Source organism: Phocoena phocoena, chromosome 6, assembly GCF_963924675.1.
Source record: "Phocoena phocoena chromosome 6, mPhoPho1.1, whole genome shotgun sequence".
In the NCBI taxonomy this organism is placed as follows: Eukaryota; Metazoa; Chordata; class Mammalia; order Artiodactyla; family Phocoenidae; genus Phocoena; species Phocoena phocoena.
The window spans coordinates 65,152,902-65,171,739 of NC_089224.1; the positions used below are offsets into that span (position 1 = coordinate 65,152,902).

At 38.7% G+C, this 18,838-nt stretch overlaps 1 protein-coding gene across 1 annotated transcript in view; it reads left to right on the forward strand.

Annotated features, from left to right (window-relative positions):
* Window positions 1-18,838, forward strand: part of PIP5K1B (phosphatidylinositol-4-phosphate 5-kinase type 1 beta) — a 329,448-nt gene that overhangs the window by 185,617 nt on the left and 124,993 nt on the right. Inside the window, exons 6-7 of the mRNA XM_065878752.1 lie at window positions 334-486; window positions 12,934-13,233. Of these exons, the coding sequence (XP_065734824.1) occupies window positions 334-486; window positions 12,934-13,233 (453 nt within the window). The remainder of the gene's footprint in view (window positions 1-333; window positions 487-12,933; window positions 13,234-18,838) is intronic.

Genomic DNA, 18,838 nt, shown 5'->3' on the forward strand with positions numbered 1-18,838 from the left:
ATTCTATGGGCACTTGTTGGAAACAAAGCACCTTGGTCAGTACCACTGTTGGAGTTGTCTCATTGGACAAATATAGTGATTGTGATTCTGTCATACTGGGGGTGGAGGAGGGCGTGTTGTTTCCCATCGTAGAATTATTAAGGTAAATGGATCAAGTAAATGTTTAGAAATCTCCAAAGAGACCTCTTAGCAAACATGGAGTCTTCTTTTAAAGCTCTTGGAGAGGGCTTCCTATTGTAACATGGCCAAGATATGTAACGCTGTGATTTTTCTTCCTTGTATGCATCATACACATTAAATGTATTTTTACTATTTATTTATTTGCTCTTGTAGTATTCCATATGCAGTGAACCTCTCATAGAGCTCTCTAACCCTGGAGCCAGTGGATCCTTATTTTTTGTGACCAGTGATGATGAATTTATCATCAAAACTGTTCAGCATAAAGAAGCAGAGTTCCTTCAGAAGCTCCTGCCAGGCTATTACATGGTAAGTAACTACACATAACTGAAGCTTCGACTTAAGGTTTAATTACTTTCCTCCACAGTTTTCTTTTATATGTTTTTTTCAGTGGCTCTTTGGCATGTCTCCTTCTCTTTGGTGAGCTTTATTTTGCATTTAGAGTGTACTATGACATTCGTTGAATAGATTTTTAAAAGTAAGTAGAACTGAGTAGTAGAGCATAGCTGTTGACTGACTCAGTCCTGAGCTTATATCCCACTCAGCCGTCCGCTAACTATGTGAATAAGGTAAGCTCTGAGCCTCAGTCTCCTCCGTCTTTGAAGGCTGGGAAACACCTATCTTCCATGGTTGTTGTGATAAAGAAAGGATCTAGGATGTAAGATAAAGGAAGCAATGCATTGCAGAGCTCTTTGCCGCAGTACATAGTACTTATATGAGTAGTTAACATTCATTGAGGGCTAAGCTCTGTGTTAAAACACAGCTGTAAGTGCTTTGCATGCAGTAACTCATTTAATCCTCACAGCATCTTGGATACTTCAGTCATTGCCATTTTATAGATGAAGTAGTTGAGACAAAGATAAATGGAATCACTTGCCAAGGGTTATTTAGCTAGTGGGCCGTAGAAGTGGGGCTTGAATACAAGCAGTAGGGTTCCAGAGGCTGCATCTTTAACCCCTGCACCATGTACTGGCATACATTCCGTATTACCTATTCTTAGCCATTACACTTCAGAATTTAGGATTTCATCGATTAAATATAATGTGAAAATCGCCTTCCATGTAATATTTTAGAGACAAAGAAACAATAACCTAGCCCAGGTGGATTGGCTAGTCATTTAGACCAGATTTTTAAGAAATAAACACTTTTCCTCAGCAGTTTTGTCATTTTCATACCTCTGGTTTCTTTGTACTTTCATAGCAGTTATTAATTTTTTGTGATTGGAATGGCTACAGGGAGAAGTTTGGATTTCAGAAGCCCCAGCTCTGCCATTCATTTGCTATGAGAGGTGATAACTGTCATCTTTGTTTCAAAACAAAATTGATGAAATATGCCACTTAGTATGTAAAAATACTATTTAGTTCCAACATCAGATAAGACAACATTAAATGCTATAAATTAGTCCCACATATAAATATAGGAATCAAAACTCTAAACAGAAATATTAGTGGGCAGCATATACAGATTTTAAAAGGTTTTGATCCTGAACAAAGCTGGGAAATATTTTTTAGCACAAATTGTCTACTTTATGTCAGAGAAAATAGAAAATACAGAAAAGAAAAAAAATGCAACCAACTATATTTATTTTCTCAGAAATACATATTACTCATATTTTGTATATATCGTTTCAAATATATTCTAGTCGTATACACATTTTTAAATAATTTAAAATTGCAATCAAACTGACAGCACTGTTTACTAATCTGCTAAGTGAGTAAATCTTAAACTTCTATACTTCGAAGCTTAGATAGACTAGTCTCTTTTATAAAATTACATTGTCCAATATCGTGGCCATTAGCCATATATAGCTATTAAATTTAAATAAATTAAATAAACTTTTAAAATTTAGCTGAACAAGTAATTTTATCCCAATCATGTAAGCTAGTATAAAAACAATAGAATTCATCCCATTAACAAGAAGAAATGTGAACATTACGTGGTTGTCCATATAGATATTGAGGAGAAGTTAAGGCACTCAAAGTTCAGTATCTTCTCTTAATTCTTAAAATTGGCATGGAAGTTTTTAACATAATAAGTAAATAAATGAACATATACATATTATACATTTATCAGTCTCCAAGAGTTCACATGATGTCTCATGGAGAAGAACAAAAGCTCTTTCACTGGAATTGATAGAAAAAATAAGGATGCCCTCCATCAATGGTCCTTTCTGACATATTTGCTAAAATTTCTATCAATAACTTTGAGTATAAAAAAAAAGAAGAAAAGTATAAATACTGTTCTCTGCAAATGATACAATTGAAAATGAGCAGGAAAAAAAAAAGAAGAAAAAAAAGAAAATGAGCAGAATTTCAAGAAAATAAACCAGTACTTTCTAGAGGTAATGAGAATCCAGTAGATTTTCGGGATATATGATAAATCTACAAAATCTATCATATTCCATTATGTAGATCATATAAATTTGGAGGGTATAAGGGGGAAAAAAGAATCCCATTCATGATGACAATAACTTATACTGATTATTATTAGAGAAAAATAAATAAATAAATGAAGACATACTATAATTCTGATTGAGAAAGCAAATATAGTAAGTATAACATATGAACAACAATCCAAAAAGAATTTTTGTAATAAGAACTCAAATACTTAAGTCTATAAAAACAAATGAACAAGACCAATATGAAGGAAACTACAAAATGTTATTGAAGGACATAAAGTTCTGAAATAATGAAGAAATGTGCATCATTCCTGAGCTCAGAATTGTAAACATTTTAATTCCCCCCATACCAACTTATAAATCCAGTCTAATTCCAATCAGAAATTCCAATAGGATTCTTTTCCCTGAACTTGACAAAGCTGGTTCATTTGAAAGTGAAAACAAATATTATTTTAAGCACATTTTAAAAAGCAAACAGTGGAAGGCAAAAGTTGACAAACTTTTGGACAAGGAATGACAAACCATTTTCAGGAAGAAAGAAAAATGGTGGGCCTGCCATAACATACACCAAAAACATGTAAATCTATAGTAATATTAAAGATGTGGCATTAGTACAGTCCTAGACAGAAAGATTAATGGATTCAAATAAAGTGTCCAGAAATATTTGACATTTTATTGTATGATATAGGAGGGACTTAAACACAATTGAGAGAGGACAAATGGTTACCCATTTCGGAAAAAAATTAAATCCCCTATTTCAGATCTTTCCCACACATAAAATTGCTTCCAGGCAAGGGAAACAAAAGCAGAAATAAACAGGACTACATCAAACAAAAACACTTTGGCACAATGAAAGAAACTATCAATAAAATGAAAAATGAACGAGAAAAGATATTCAGAAGTAGTATATATGATAAGGTGTTAATATCAAAAATATAAAAAGAAGGGACGGTCCAGGATCATGACGAGTTACGGCGGGGATAAGGGAGGAGGGGGGCGTGGGCTGCTTCTTCTAGATGCTAGGGAATGCAGCTGGACCTGGATCCAAAGGAGGCTCTCCATATCAACAAGTCCTAGAGGACATTGCCCAGCTGGAGGACCGAGCAGAGCGCAGAAGGCCGGCCACCCTGTGCCTTTGGATTGGAGAATTTAACCCATCTACATGTAAGGATCTTGGTGCTCAGGCAAGGTGTGAGGCTTGAGGCGCTGAGTTGGAAGAGCCGAGTTCGGGATATTGGACCACCAGAGACCCCCAGCCCCACGTAATCTCAATTGGCAAGAGCTCTCCCAGAGATCTCTGTCTCAAAGCTAAGACCCAGCTCCACTCAATGACCAGCAATCTCCAGTGCTGGACACCCCACGCCAAACAACTAGCAAGACAGGAACACAACCCCACCCATTAGCAGAGAGGATGCCTAAGATCACAATAAGGTCACAGACACCCCAAAACACACCACTGGATGCAGTCCTGCCCACCAGAAAGACAAGATCCAGACTCATCTGCCAGAACACAGGCATCAGTCCCCTCCACCAGGAAGCCTACACAACCCATTGAACCAACCTTAGCCACTGGGGGCAGACACCAAAAACAATGGGAACTACGAACCTGCAGCCTGCAAATAGGAGACCCCAAACACAGTAAGTTAAGCAAAATGAGAAGACAGAGAAACACACAGCATATGAATGAGCAAAGTAAAAACCCAGCAGACCAAACAAATGAGGAGGAAATAGGCAGTCTACCTGAAAAAGATTTCAGAGTAATGATAGTAAAGATGATCCAAAATCTTGGAAATAGAATGGAGAAAATACAAGAAATGTTTAACAAGGGCCTAGAAGAACTAAAAAGCAAAAAAACAATGATGCACAACACAATAAATGAAATTAAAAATTCTGTAAAAGGAATCAATAGCAGCATAACTGAGGCAGAAGAACGGATAAGTGACCTGGAAGATAAAACAATGGAAATAACTACCACAGAGCAGAGTAAAGAAAAAAGAATGAAAAGAATTGAGGAGAGTCTCAGAGACCTCTGGGACAATAGTAAGCACACCAACATTCAAATTATAGGGGTCCCAGGAAAAGAAGACAAAAAGAAAGGGTCTGAGAAAACATTTGAAGAGATTATAGTTGAAAACTTCCCTAATATGGGAAAGGAAATAGTCAAGTCCTGGAAGCGCAGAGAGTCCCATACAGGATAAATCCAAGGAGAAACATGCCAAGACACATATTAATCAAACTATTAAAAATTAAATACAAAGAAAAAATATTAAAAACAGCAAGGAAAAAGCAACAAATAACCTACAAGGGAATCCCCATAAGGTTAACAGCTGAAATTTCAGCAGAAATTCTGCAAGCCAGAAGAGAGTGGCAGGACATATTTAAAGTCATGAAAGGGAAAAACCTACAACAAAATTACTCTACCCAGCAAGGATCTCATTCTGATTCGACGGAAAAATTAAAACCTTTACAGACAAGCAAAAGCTAAGAGAATTCAGCACCACCAACCCAGCTTTACAACAAATGCTAAAGGAACTTCCCTGGGCAGGAAATACAAGAGAAGGAAAAGACCTACAATAACAAACCCAAAACAATTAAGAAAATGGTAATAGGGGCCATCCCTGGTGGCGCAGTGGTTGAGAGTCCGCCTGCTGATGCAGGGCACACGGGTTCGTGCCCCGGTCCAGGAAGATCCCACATGCCGCAGAGTGGCCCGTGAGCCATGGCTGCTGAGCCTGTGCGTCTGGAGCCTGTGCTCCGCAATGGGAGATGCCACAAGAGTGAGAGGCCTGCGTACTGCAAAAGAAAAAAAAAAGAAGAAGAAGAAAATGGTAATAGGAACATACATATCGGTAATTACCTTAAATGTAAATGGACTAAATGCTCCAACCAAAACACACAGACTGGATGAATGGATACAAAAACAAAACCCTCATATATGCTGTCTACAAGAGACCCACTTCAGACCTAGGGACACATACAGACTGAAAGTGAGGGGATGGAAAAAGATATTCCATGCACATGGAAATCAAAAGAAAGCTGGAGTAACAATTCTCGTATCAGACAAAATAGACTTTAAAATAAAGACTATTACAAGAGACAAAGAAGGACACTACATAATGATCAAAGAATCAATCCAAGAAGAAGATATAACAATTGTAAATATGTACACACCCAATGTAGGAGCACCTCAATACATAAGGCAAATGCTAACAGCCATAAAAGGGGAAGTCAACAGTAACACAATCATAGTAGGGGACTTTGACACCTCACTTTCACCAATGGACAGATCAAACAAAATGAAAATAAATAAGGAAACACAAGCTTTAAATCACAAGATGGACTTAATTGATATCTATAGGACATTCCATCCAAAAACAACAGAATACACTTTCTTCTCAAGTGCTCATGGAACATTCTCCAGGATAGATCATACCTTGGTTCCAAATCAAGCCTTGGTAAATTTAAGAAAATTGAAATCATATCAGGTATCTTTACTGACCACAATGCTATGAGACTAGATATCAATTACAGGAAAAAAACTGTAAAAAAATACAAACACATGGAGCCTAAACAATAAACTACTAAATAACCAAGAGATCACTGAAGAAATCAAAGAGGAAATCAAAAAATACCTAGAAACAAATGACAATGAAAACACGACAACCCAAAACCTATGGGATGCAGCAAAAGCAGTTCTAAGAGAAGTTTATAGCAATACAATCCTACCTTAGGAAACAAGAATAATCTCAAACAACCTATCCTTACACCTAAAGCAATTAGAGAAAGAGAAACGAAAGAAACCCCAAATTTAGCAGAAGGAAAGAAATCATAAAGATCAGATCAGAAATAAATGAAAAAGAAATGAAGGAAACGAGAGCAAAGATCAATAAAACTAAAAGCTGGTTCTTTGAGAAGATAAACAAAATTGATAAAACATTAGCCAGACTCATCAAGAAAAAAAGGGAAAAGACTCAAATCAATAGAATTAGAAATGAAAAAGGAGAAGTAACAACTGACACTACAGAAATACAAAAGATAATGAGAGATTGCTACAAGCAACTATATGCCAATAAAATGGACAAATTCTTAGAAAAGCACAACCTTCCGAGACTGAACACGGAAGAAATAGAAAATATAAACAGACCAATCACAAGCACTGAAATTGAAACTGTGATTAAAAATCTTCCAATAAGCAAAAACCCAGGACCAGATGGCTTCACAGGTGAATTCTATCAAACATTTAGAGGAGAGCTAGCACCTATCCTTCTCAAACTCTTCCAAAATATAGCAGAGGGAGGAACACTCCCAAACTCATTCTACGAGGCCACCATCACCTTGATACCAAAACCGGACAATGATGGCACAAAAAAAGAAAACTACAGGCCAATATCACTGATGCACATAGATGCAAAAATCCTGAACAAAATACTAGTAAACCGAATCCAACAGCACATTAGAAGGATCATACACCATGATGAAGTGGGATTTATCCCAGGGGTGCAAGGATTCTTCAATATATGCAAATCAATCAATGTGATACACCATATTAACAAATTCAAGGAGAAAAACCATGATGCTCTCAATGGATGCCGGAAAACTTTTGACAAAATTCAACACCCATTTATGATAAAAACCCTCCTTAAAGTAGGCATAGAGGAAACTTCCCTCAACATAATAAAGGCCATATATGACAGACCCACAGCCAACATCGTCCTCAATGGTGAAAAACTGAAACTGTTTCCACTAAGGTCACGAACAAGACAATGTTGCTCACTCTCACCACTATTATTCAACATAATTTTGGAAGTCTTAGCTACAACAATCAGAGAAGAAAAAGAAATAAAAGGAACCCAAGTCAGAAAAGAAGAAGTAAAACTGTCAGTGTTTGCAGATGACATGATACTATACATAGAGAATCCTAAAAATGCCACCAGAAAACTACTAGAGCTAATCAATGAATTTAGAAAAGAAGCGGGATACAAAATTAATGCACAGAAATCTCTTGCATTCTTATACACTAATGATGAAAATTCTGAAAGAGAAATTAAGGAAACACTCCCATTTACCATTGCAACAAAAAGAATAAAATACTGAGGAATAAACCTACCTAAGGAGACAAAAGACCTGTATGCAGAAAACTATAAGACACTGAGGAAAGAAATTAAAGAGGATACAAACAGATGGAGAGATATACCATGTTCTTGGATTGGAAGAATCAACATTATGAAAATGACTGTACTACCCAAAGCAATCTACAGATTCAATGCAATGCCTATCAAACTACCATTGGAATTTTTCACAGAACTAGAACAAAAAAGTTCATAATTTGTATGGAAACACAAAAGACCCCGAATAGCCAAAGCAATCTTGAGAAAGAAAAACAGAGCTGGAGGAATCAGGCTCCCTGACTTCAGACTCTACTACAAAGCTACAGTAATCAAGACAGTATGGTGCTAGCACAAAAACAGAAATATCGGTCAAACGAACGGATAGAAAGTCCAGAGCTAAATCCACGCCCATATGGTCACCTTATCTTTGATAAAGGGGGCAAGAATACACAGTGGAGAAAAGACAGCCTCTTCAATAAGTGGTGCTGGGAAAACTGGACAGCTACATGTAAAAGAACGCCATACAGAAAAATAAACTCAAAATGGATTCAAGACCTAAGTGTAAAGCCAGACACTATCAAACTCTTAGAGGAAAGCATAGGCAGAACACTCTATGACATAAATCACAGCAAGATCCTTTTTGACCCACCTCCTAGAGAAATGGAAATAGAAACAAAAATAAACAAATGGGACCTAATGAAACTGAAAAGCTTTTGCACAGCAAAGGAAACCATAAACAAGACGAAAAGACAACCCTCAGAATGGGAGAAAATATTTGCAAACAAAGCAACCGACAAAGGATCAATCTCTAAAATAGACAAGGAGCTCACGCAGCTCAATATCAGAAAAACAACCAACCCAATCCAAAGATGGGCAGAAGACCTAAATAGACATTTCTCCAAAGAAGGTATGCAGATTGCCAACAGACACATGAAAGGATGCTCAACATTACTAATCATTAGAGAAATGCAAATCTAAACTACAATGAGGTATCACCTCACACCGGTCAGAATGGCCATCATTCTGCAAACAGTAAATGTTGGAGAGGGTGTGGAGAAAGGGGAACCCTCTTGCACTGTTGATGGGAATGTAAATTGATACAGCCACTATGTAGAACAGTATGGACATTCCTTAAGAAACTAAAACTAGAACTACCATATGACCCAGCAATCCCACTACTGGGCTTACAGCCTGAGAAAGCCGTAATTCAAAAAGAGTCATGTACCACAATGTTCATTGCAGCTCTATTTACAATAGCCAGGACGTGGAAGCAACCTAAGTGTCCATCGACAGATGAATGGATAAAAAAGATGTGGCACATATACACAGTGGAATACTACTCAGCCATAAAAAGAAACTAGATTGAGTTATTTGTAGTGAGGTGGGTGAACCTAGAGACTGTCATACAGAATGAAGTAAGTCATAAAGTGAAAACAAATACCATATGCTAACACATATATATGGAATCTGCAAAAAAAAGTTGGTTCTGATGAACCTAGGGACAGGACAGGAATAAAGACATGGATGTAGTAAATGGATGCAGGGAGGGGGAAGGGTAAGCTGGGATGAAGTGAGAGAGTGGCATGGACATACATATGCTACCAAATGTAAAACAGTTAGCTAGTGGGAAGCAACCGCATAGCACCGGGAGATTGGCACTGTGCTTTGTGACCACCGGGGGTGGGGGTGGGGGATAGGGAGGGTGGGAGGGAGACGCAAGAGGAAAGAGATATGGGGACACATGTATACGTATAGCTGATTCACTTTGTTATAAAGCAGAAACTAACACAACATTGTAAAGCTATTATACTCCAATAAAGATGTTTAAAAAATATATACAAAGAACTCATACAACTCAACATGAAAAATAAACAACCCAATTAAAAAATGTTAGAAAGTGGTCAGAAACAGGCACATGAAAAGGTGCTTTATATTGTTAATTATTAGAGAAATGCAAATCAAAACTATTACAATGAGGTATCACCTCACACCAGTCAGATGGCCATCATTAAAAAGCCTATAAATAATAAATGCTGGAGAGGGTGTGCAGAAAAAGGAGCCCTCCTACACCGCTGATGGGAATGTGAATTGGTGTAGCCACTACAGAGAACAGTATGGCGATTCCTTAAATTAAAAGTAGAACTACCATATGATTCTGCAGTCCCACTCTTCGGCATATATTTGGAGAAAACTCTAATTTGAAAAGATGCACCCCAGTGTTCATAGCAGCACTTTTTATAGTAGCCAAAACATGGAGGCAACCATGTATTCCTTGACAGATGAATGGATAAAGAAGATGTGGCACATACATACATAATGGAATATTATTTAGCCATAAAAAAGTGAAAAATAATGCCAATTGCAGCAACGTGGATGGACCTAGAGATTATCATACTAAATGAAGTAAGTCAGAGAAAAAAATATCATATGGTATTACGTATATGTGAAATCTTAAAAAAGGATACAAGTGAATATTTTTACAAAGCAGAAACAGACTCACATACATAGAAAACAAAACTTATGGTTACCAAAGGGGAAAGGGGGTGGAGGGATAAATTAGGAGCTTGGGATTAACAGACACACGCTACTTTATATAGGATAGATAAAGAGCAAGGTCCTACTGTATAGCCCACAGAACTATAATCAGTATCTTCTAAGAACCTACAATGAAAAAGAATGAAAAAATACATATATATATATATATATATATATATGTACACATACATACACACATACACACACATATACATGCATATAAAACTGAACCACTTTGCTGTACACCAGAAACTAACACATTGTAAATCAATTATACTTCAATAAAAAATAAAAATCGGCAGAGGATCTGAATAGGCATTTTTCTAAAGAAGATGTACAGATGTCACAGAAAAAGACAGTTAATATCACTAATTACCAGAGAGATGCAAATCAAAACCATAGTGAGCTATCACGTCACATCCATCAGAGTGGGTATTATCAAAAACACAATACATAATAAGCGTTGGCAAGGATGTAGAGAAAAGGGAACCCTCATGCCCATTGGTGGGAATGTAAATTAGTGCAGCCACTATGGAAAATAGTATGGAGATTCCTCAAAAAATTAAAACTAGAACTACTGTATGATCCAGCATTTCCACTCCTGGGATTTATCCAAAGGAAACAGAAACACTAATTCGCAAAGATATATACACCCCTGTGTTCATTGCACCATTGTTTTATGATAACCAAGATATGGAAGCAGCTCAAGTGCCCATCAATAAATGAATGGAAAAACAAGATGTGGTATACATATGCAATGAAATATTACTTAACCTTCAAAAAGGATGAAATCTTGCCATTTGTGACAACATGGGTGGACCTAGAGGGTATTATGTTAAGTGAAATGTCATACAGAGAAAGACAAATACTGTTTGATTTCACTTATATGTGGAATCTGAAAAACAAAACAAATGACCAAACATAACAAAACAGAAACAAAGACATAGACACAGAGAACAAAGAGGTGGTTACCAGAGGGGAGAGGGGTGTGGGGGGAAAAGAAATAGGTGAGGGAGATTAAGAGGTACAAACTTCAGTTGCAAAATAAATGAGTCATGAGTATGAAATGTACAGTGTGGGGAATATAGTCAAAAATTATGTAGTATCTTTGTATGGAGACAGATCTTAACTAGACTCATTGTGGTGATCAGTTTGAAATGTACAGAGGTAGCAAATCACTATGTTGTGTAACAGGAACTAGCATAATGATGTGGGTCAATTATACTTCAAAAACAAAGGAACTCATAGAAAAGGAGATCAGATTTGTGGCTACCAGAGGTGGGAGGTGGGGGAAGGGGGCGTTAGAGGAAGGTGGTCAAAAGGTACAAACTTCCAGTTACAAGATAAATAAGCACTAGGGATGTGATGTACACCACGGTAAATATAATGACCACTGCTGCATGTTATATGGGAAAGTTGTTAAGAGAGTAAATCCTGAGAGTTCTCATCACAAGGAAATAAATTTTTTTCTATTTCTTTAATTTTGTATCTATATGAGATGATGGCTGTTCACTAAACTTATTGTGATACTCATTTCATGATGTATGTAAGTCACATCAATGCTCTTTGCAAACTTTCTGGAAGAAGAAAATTAATTCCATGTGCAGTAAAAACCCAAATGTAATCACCAAAATTATTAAAAATTTGTAAGACCATAGAAGAAATTTATAAATTTCTTGGGGTATAAAAAGCTTTCCTAAATAAGAAGCCAAAAAGGCACAAGAAACAAGTACATAAATGTGATTACATGAAAAAGCAAAACATTTGTATAACCAAAAAAAAAAGAAAACCAGGTATAAAATTAACATAAGCACATAGGATATTTCTAAAATGATAGAAAGTGAGGACAATAGTTTCCACAAAAGTTGGGAATTGGGGGAAGGATTAGGAATAGTAGACTTTTCATTGTATAAATGCCTTTTAGTAAACTATTTTTTACTTGTTGCCTACTTTTAAAGTGAAACAAAAATAGGTGTGTATTCCCTATTTTTATAACAAAAAAGACAACATAGTGGAAGAAAATATTTACCCCGAATAGAATAGGAAAATAATAAATATCCAGCATATATCAAGAACTCCAACGATGACAAAAACGTAAAGAGAAATGAGCAAAGGATAGTGACAAAAAATTATCTTTGAGGTGGCTAAAAATATTAAATTTCTCTAGTTATTAGTGGTATTCACATTTAAATTAAATTAAATTGGAAACAAGTTGTCATTTTTCACCAACCACGCTTACAAAGATTCTAAAGTTAGATAATATTCAGCACTGGTAAGAGGGGTGGGAAATATGTAATCTTACAAAGTGTGGTAAAGTGGTCTGGCCATTGTGGAAGACAGTTTCTCAGGAGCTATTAAAATTTTAAATGTTCATCCCTCGTACCCCAGCAATTCATTTTCTCTTGAGCTACCTTAGAGAATAATCACACATGGCACTAATCACGTCTTTGCCTGATTTCAGTTGGAGCTAATTTGGGACATTGCGTCCATTTTCAGTTCAGCCACTTTTAATGCCCTGAGATCAGAATGATAAAGTTGCTGTTCCCATAAGCCGACTTAAAAACTAGGTTAGGAACAGCAAAATTTTAACAATGGCCGTTAACAAAAATAATCACATTCCACTTTTAATTATCATTTTAGTTGAAAACACGTCATAGTGGAGCATTATTTTGTAAAAGTAGAGTTTAAACATTTTTTTCCTTTTTCTTTTTTTAGAATTTAAACCAGAATCCAAGGACTCTTTTGCCCAAATTTTATGGACTGTATTGCATGCAGTCAGGGGGCATTAACATCAGAATTGTGGTGATGAACAATGTCTTACCACGCTCCATGAGAATGCACTTTACATATGACTTGAAAGGCTCAACCTATAAGCGAAGAGCATCCCGAAAAGAGAGAGAGAAATCCAACCCCACGTTTAAGGACTTAGATTTCCTGCAAGACATGCACGAAGGGTTGTATTTTGATACAGAAACATACAATGCGCTCATGAAGACGCTTCAGAGAGACTGCCGGGTAAGGAAATGTCATTGCTGTGAATGCCTTTGAAAAGTCATCTGTGGTAAGGTACCTTTGTAAGAATGTCCAAACACTGTCACGTGGAATCCCATCATTACCAATCCTGATGCTGATCCAGGCTTCCCTGTTGTTGAAGGAACTGGTGGATGATAAGGGAATTGTCTGGGGTCTGTTGGTTTTATTAATAAGCTAAGTCAGCTTTCTTTGATCAAATGAAACAATAATTTTTTTTCTTTTCATCCTCCCCTGTGGGAAAGGTGTTTAAAGTGGAGGGAAAAGAAGTTTAGCTTTAACACAGTGATTGGCGAGAAAAGCCATATACAAGACTTGGATGAAGTAAGATTCCAACAGGGGAGAGTAGCTTAGAGAAAATGCACTTGGTGGGATTGATAAGTGGATCCCTGGAAATCCACTGTATATGCAGAACCATGAGATGGGCCCATTTGATGAAACTGCTTTATGTGATCCGAATAAGAGGCGATCAGGAATGAGGCTTGACAGAGCAAAGACCATTCCATGCAAAGTAGCCAGAGAGATTGTCAAGAGGAGGAGTTCCCCCAGCCAGCAATGCATAAGAAAAAAAGAAAAAAAAAGTAAAACCAAAGTCCAGGATACATTTTTCTGACATGGCAAATTTACAGAAAGTAGGTAAAAGCCCTTTTGGAGAAATAGATGAAAATGCAACTCTGCTAGGTTCTGAAGGATGATGAACATTTGATTAACAGATTCTCAGGAATGTTATTTCCTGGCCCAGATGAACTTAGGAGAACCATGCAGGTTCTCAGCTGGGTTGGGCATGTTGGAGATGGGCTGAAGGCGTGCTGGTGCGAGGTTGGGTCCAGGCCTGACCAGGGCTTTCTGGAGAAGAGAATAGGACTCATGGGGCGTGATCACTGGGAAATATGGGGTGTGCCTTGGCTTCCTGGGCCTTCTGTGGACTTGGTCAGATGACGCACCTTGTTACAGGGGAGGGAGAGTCCCTTCTCTGCCAGACTCGAGTTCACCTGAAGGTGAAGAAGGCGGTCTAACCACCGCATGTAATGTATAAAATGGGGAATCCTCAACGAGAAGCACAGCCCCACTGTTGCTGGGTTTTTTCTTTCTGTATGTTAAAACATCTCTGATAACGCATAAAGATGTGTCCTTGGAATTGTTTGTTTCATCGGTAGAGGATTTACTCCACAGCTCCTGTCCTTTAGATGCCATTCATTGATGCTTCGAGTTTACCAAGCTAGCCTAAGATATTTCCCTTTTGTTTTTAAATTGAAGTATAGTTAACTTACAATGTTGTGTTAGTTTCACATGTATGGCAAAGTGATTCAGTTATACATATATGTATATATATATTCTTTTTCAGATTCTTCTCCATTATAGGTTATTAGAAGTTATTGAGTATAGTTCCCTGTTCTATATAGTAGGTCCTTGTTGTTTACCTGTTTTATATATAATAGTGTATATGTTAATCCCAAACTCCTAATTTATCCCTCCCCGCCTTTCCCCTTTGGTGACCATAAGTTTGTTTTCTGTCTGTCAGTCTATTTCTGTTTTGTAAATAAGTTCGTTTGTATCATTTTTTTAGGTTCCACATATAAGTGATACCATATGATATTTGTCTTTCTCTGTTTGACTGACGAAACTTAATAGCCTAAGACTTTTCAATGCATTATTTCTTTTAATTATCTCATCCACCATTTGACATCAGTACCATTCATACTCCCATCTTAATTGGTGAATAATTAGGTTCTTAAAAAGGTTAACAAACCTGTCCAGCATCACCTAGCAAGTCAGTGGCAGAGCCCGCACCTGTTTGGGGATAAAGCATGTGCTCTTAACAATTGAAATTTAAAGATTCAATGTAAGGATTTTTTTAAAACTATCTTTTCAGAAGTCATGGGAATAACAGTGGGAACCAAGCAAACAAAAAACTATCCAGCTGATCTATTCAGATATCTGGGTGCATATGAGTGACTCTTGTTTTTCTTTAAAAAGGGAAAAAATAAAACATACACACATTTTAGGAGAAACCTTTTCCTGTGCTTTTCAACCCTGACAGGATGTGGGTGAAAAGTGACTCTCAGTTCCCCAGGGTTTCAAACAATTTTAGATTTGCTTTCTCTTTGTGTGTGTGTGCATTTCTTGCCTCTTGAATATGGAAAGCCTTTTTTCTGCTGTTTTCTAAAGCCACAGGCTCCTATGCCAGAAAAAAAAGGAAAGGTCAAATGTAAAAAGCCATTGCACAGGATTTGTCTGTTTATTAGCATTTCCTAAGCCCAATCCTGATAGAACAAGGTCCAACATGACTCTTCGTCAGGAATGAGACCCTGGGGATTTGCCTTTTTAGTTTTTATTTTTTGAGGATTTGTTGTGCTAAGGCACATAAAGGTCAATGTGGAGGTATCCTAGGCCTAACTCCCTGTCTTTCGTTGCATTTGAACTTGTCAAAGACACAGATCATGAAACTTCCTTAAATTACGCACGTCGGCCTTCAGAAAGGCTTTTCTTGGGGTGGAGTTGGAGCATGGGAATGGCATGCTGCGGGGGAACCTGAGTCCCTTCTGTGATCTGCCTTGACTATGACCAAGGCCTCTGTGATCTGGAGTCAGCAGCTGATTCTCAGATCAGAGCTACCTGGAGGAAGGCACTTTTCTGGAATGGTAGGTCTTAATATTTAATAGTCACGGACCTCCTTGTAAAACGGATGAAAGCTGTGAACTCTCTCCCCAGAAAAATGCCCACTCACACTCCAGTTCATGAATCCCTTGCAGCCCATCGTCTCTCTACCCGCTCCCTACCCCGGGCTAACGACCCCCATCCTAGAGCCGAGCAGACTCATCTCTCTTTCTTCAGGTCGTCCTCTGAAGGGCTGGAATAGGATGTGTGGTTGGCACTGCCCACAGCATCTCTTACCCTGACATTTCCCTCACTTTGCAGAGCTGAGCTTTAGCACCAGATGAGGTGCTGTGGAGATCCGGAGAGGTTGTAAGTTCACCCTGGGGCTGGCACCGGCCCCAAACGATCGGGAATCTCTGCTGTTAACAATCCTCTGAGTGAGGCAGTGCTGCTAAGGCTCTAGAAACAAGTCAGGCAGGGGACTGGATTACTGTGTCACCAGCCCAGCCAAAGAAAGGTGAGCTACACCCATATTAGGATGCATTCTTTTACTCACTTATCAGACATGTATCGCAGGCCTCCTGTGTGCCAACATGAGGTGAATGACCTCTATTTTTATTTTTTTGAATTTTTTTTGAAGCATCAAAAAATGTGATTTATTAATATGTGATAAACATATTCTCAGCAAGAAGTTTCAATCAATTCTGATGTCAATTCATCATCTCAGCGGTAGCAAGATCTTTAAGACAGAAGTAAGGTTAGGATGGAGGGAGGGAGGGAGAAATGAAGGAAGGTCAGGTGTCTGGATGCCTGGATATTAGATCTTCCATTGATAAGCTGTATGATATTTGACAAGTCATAACTTCTCTAAACCACAATTTTTCCTTAATATATAAGCTCATCTTATGTCCCAGGAGCATTGTGATGATTAAATTAGATGGTGTAGTTGACATTATCTTATAAATGATAAAGCCAATATAATATAAATTTTTATATTTATAAATACTTATATTTATTATTATAAATTATTTATTATTATTTATCTTTATAAATAATATGAATTTTGAATTTTATTTTATTGATTTTTTTTTACAGCAGGTTCTATTTTTAATCAGTTGCCATTCAGAATATTAAGGGCAATGATAATATTCTAAAGCATTTGAGGGATCAGAATAGGTAACATCATAACTTGGTTCTGAAGAAGGAGAAGAGTTCTCCAGGTAGGCAAAGAAGTAGAAGCATATTTCTAGGAAGAGAAAATAATATAAGCTAAGCATGAAATGGCGTAACATGTTCCAAGAACTAGAGTTGTTTGGTGTTGCAACAGTTAATAGTAAAGGAACATGTGAGGTAGGAGAGGAATGCCGTCAGGAACCAAATAATGTCAAAAGACCCTTTCTGCTGGTGCCAGGTCCTCTTAAGGGTAAAGCCAGGAATCCCAGACCTTTGGACCTCAGCTTTTCTGTTGTTCCCAGATAGAAACGATAACCCTCCTCACCTCTTGCTGCCGACTTCTTGCTTCCTGCCCCCACCTCTTTCATACTTCGGCGTGACGTCTCAGATCCCAGGACTCCATTTCCCTTGCGTAACTGCTGGCCGGAAGATACCTGCCTGACTCACTGACCCAGCCTGACCTGCATGCATTGTGCCCTGCTCCCCACAGCCTACTTCCCTGACCCCCCCATCAGAGCTGCTGCTTCTGGACTCTGCATCCAAAACAGCCTGGGCCGCCTCAACCCACAATGAGCCCTCTTGACAAATGCCATCTTCCCCTGCGCCCTTTGAGCAGCCCCCGAATCCTTTTCCCCAGCTTCCCCAGCCCAGCCTCGGGCCCTTGCCCGTAAGCCTGTCCCCCTGTGCTGGTCCATGCCTACCAACTCCTCCACGTGGCACGCTGGCCACTTGGAACTCTTCTAGGGAACGGAGCGCACTTTATCCTTCAACCCTGCTGAGGCCACTTGCCCACAGGCTTCAGACAAAGGGCTCTTTCCAAAAGCAGGGATCCAGATCTTGGGTTCTCTCTGGCTCCCACATTGCTGTTCCCTGTAGGCTACGTCTGGGGAAAATGGACATGTGAATAACTGGGTTCCCTTTCTGGAAGCATTTCCTCTTCTTTGGCCTCACCCTCTGCCTGCTGTGACAGCCATCTACACCCATAAGAGAACTTGGCCCAGGGTTAAGAGTTATGTCAGCAGAAAGTACCGCCAGGGCATCACAGGTCACTTGCCATCAAAAACAGGAAGTAGGATTTATTCAAACCATCCCCTATGGTCCCCATGTGACAAGCTGAGAGACACATCCTGTGTGAAAACCGGTGTTCCCAGGTACTCCGTTATCTTCCCACAGCCTGTTCCTCTGCCCGTCCTCCCTGGCCTGGGGATATGATCAGCAAGAAGCCAGGTGCCCACGTCAGTACCCTGAAGCTACTCTTTCCATCCTTCTTTCTTGTTCTCTTTCTCCACACTCAGAAAATCACCGTGTCCTATCCAGTCCTTCTCCTAAATAACTCTTGGATCTGCCCCCTCCTCTCCAGATGCACAGCCACGGCCCTTATTGAGACCTTTCCTCACCTGGAGTTTTGCAGTAGCCTCTTTACTAGTTTTCATTATCACTGCCTTTCAGCATATCCCTAATGCTGCTGCCAAAGTGATCCTCAGATCAGAAGACCACCAGTTCCTGAAGATCCTCTAGTGGAGGTCCTCTACTGCCTCTGGGCCAGAGCCATACTTACCTCCTAGCTTGGAACATTCAGATCCTTCCCGATCTGTTCCTTGCTGCTTCTCCAGATGCTCCTTCAGCTTCCTTCTTCAGCCTTCTCTCCGCTCTCCCCAGAGCATCTCTACTCTCCAGCCATTCTGATCTACTGGACATGTTCTCTAAAGGTTTTGGTCTTTTTTTTTTTTTTTTTTTTTTGTGGTACTTGGGCCTCTCACTGTTGTGGCCTCTCCCGTTGCGGAGCACAGGCTCCAGACGCGCAGGCTCAGCAGCCATG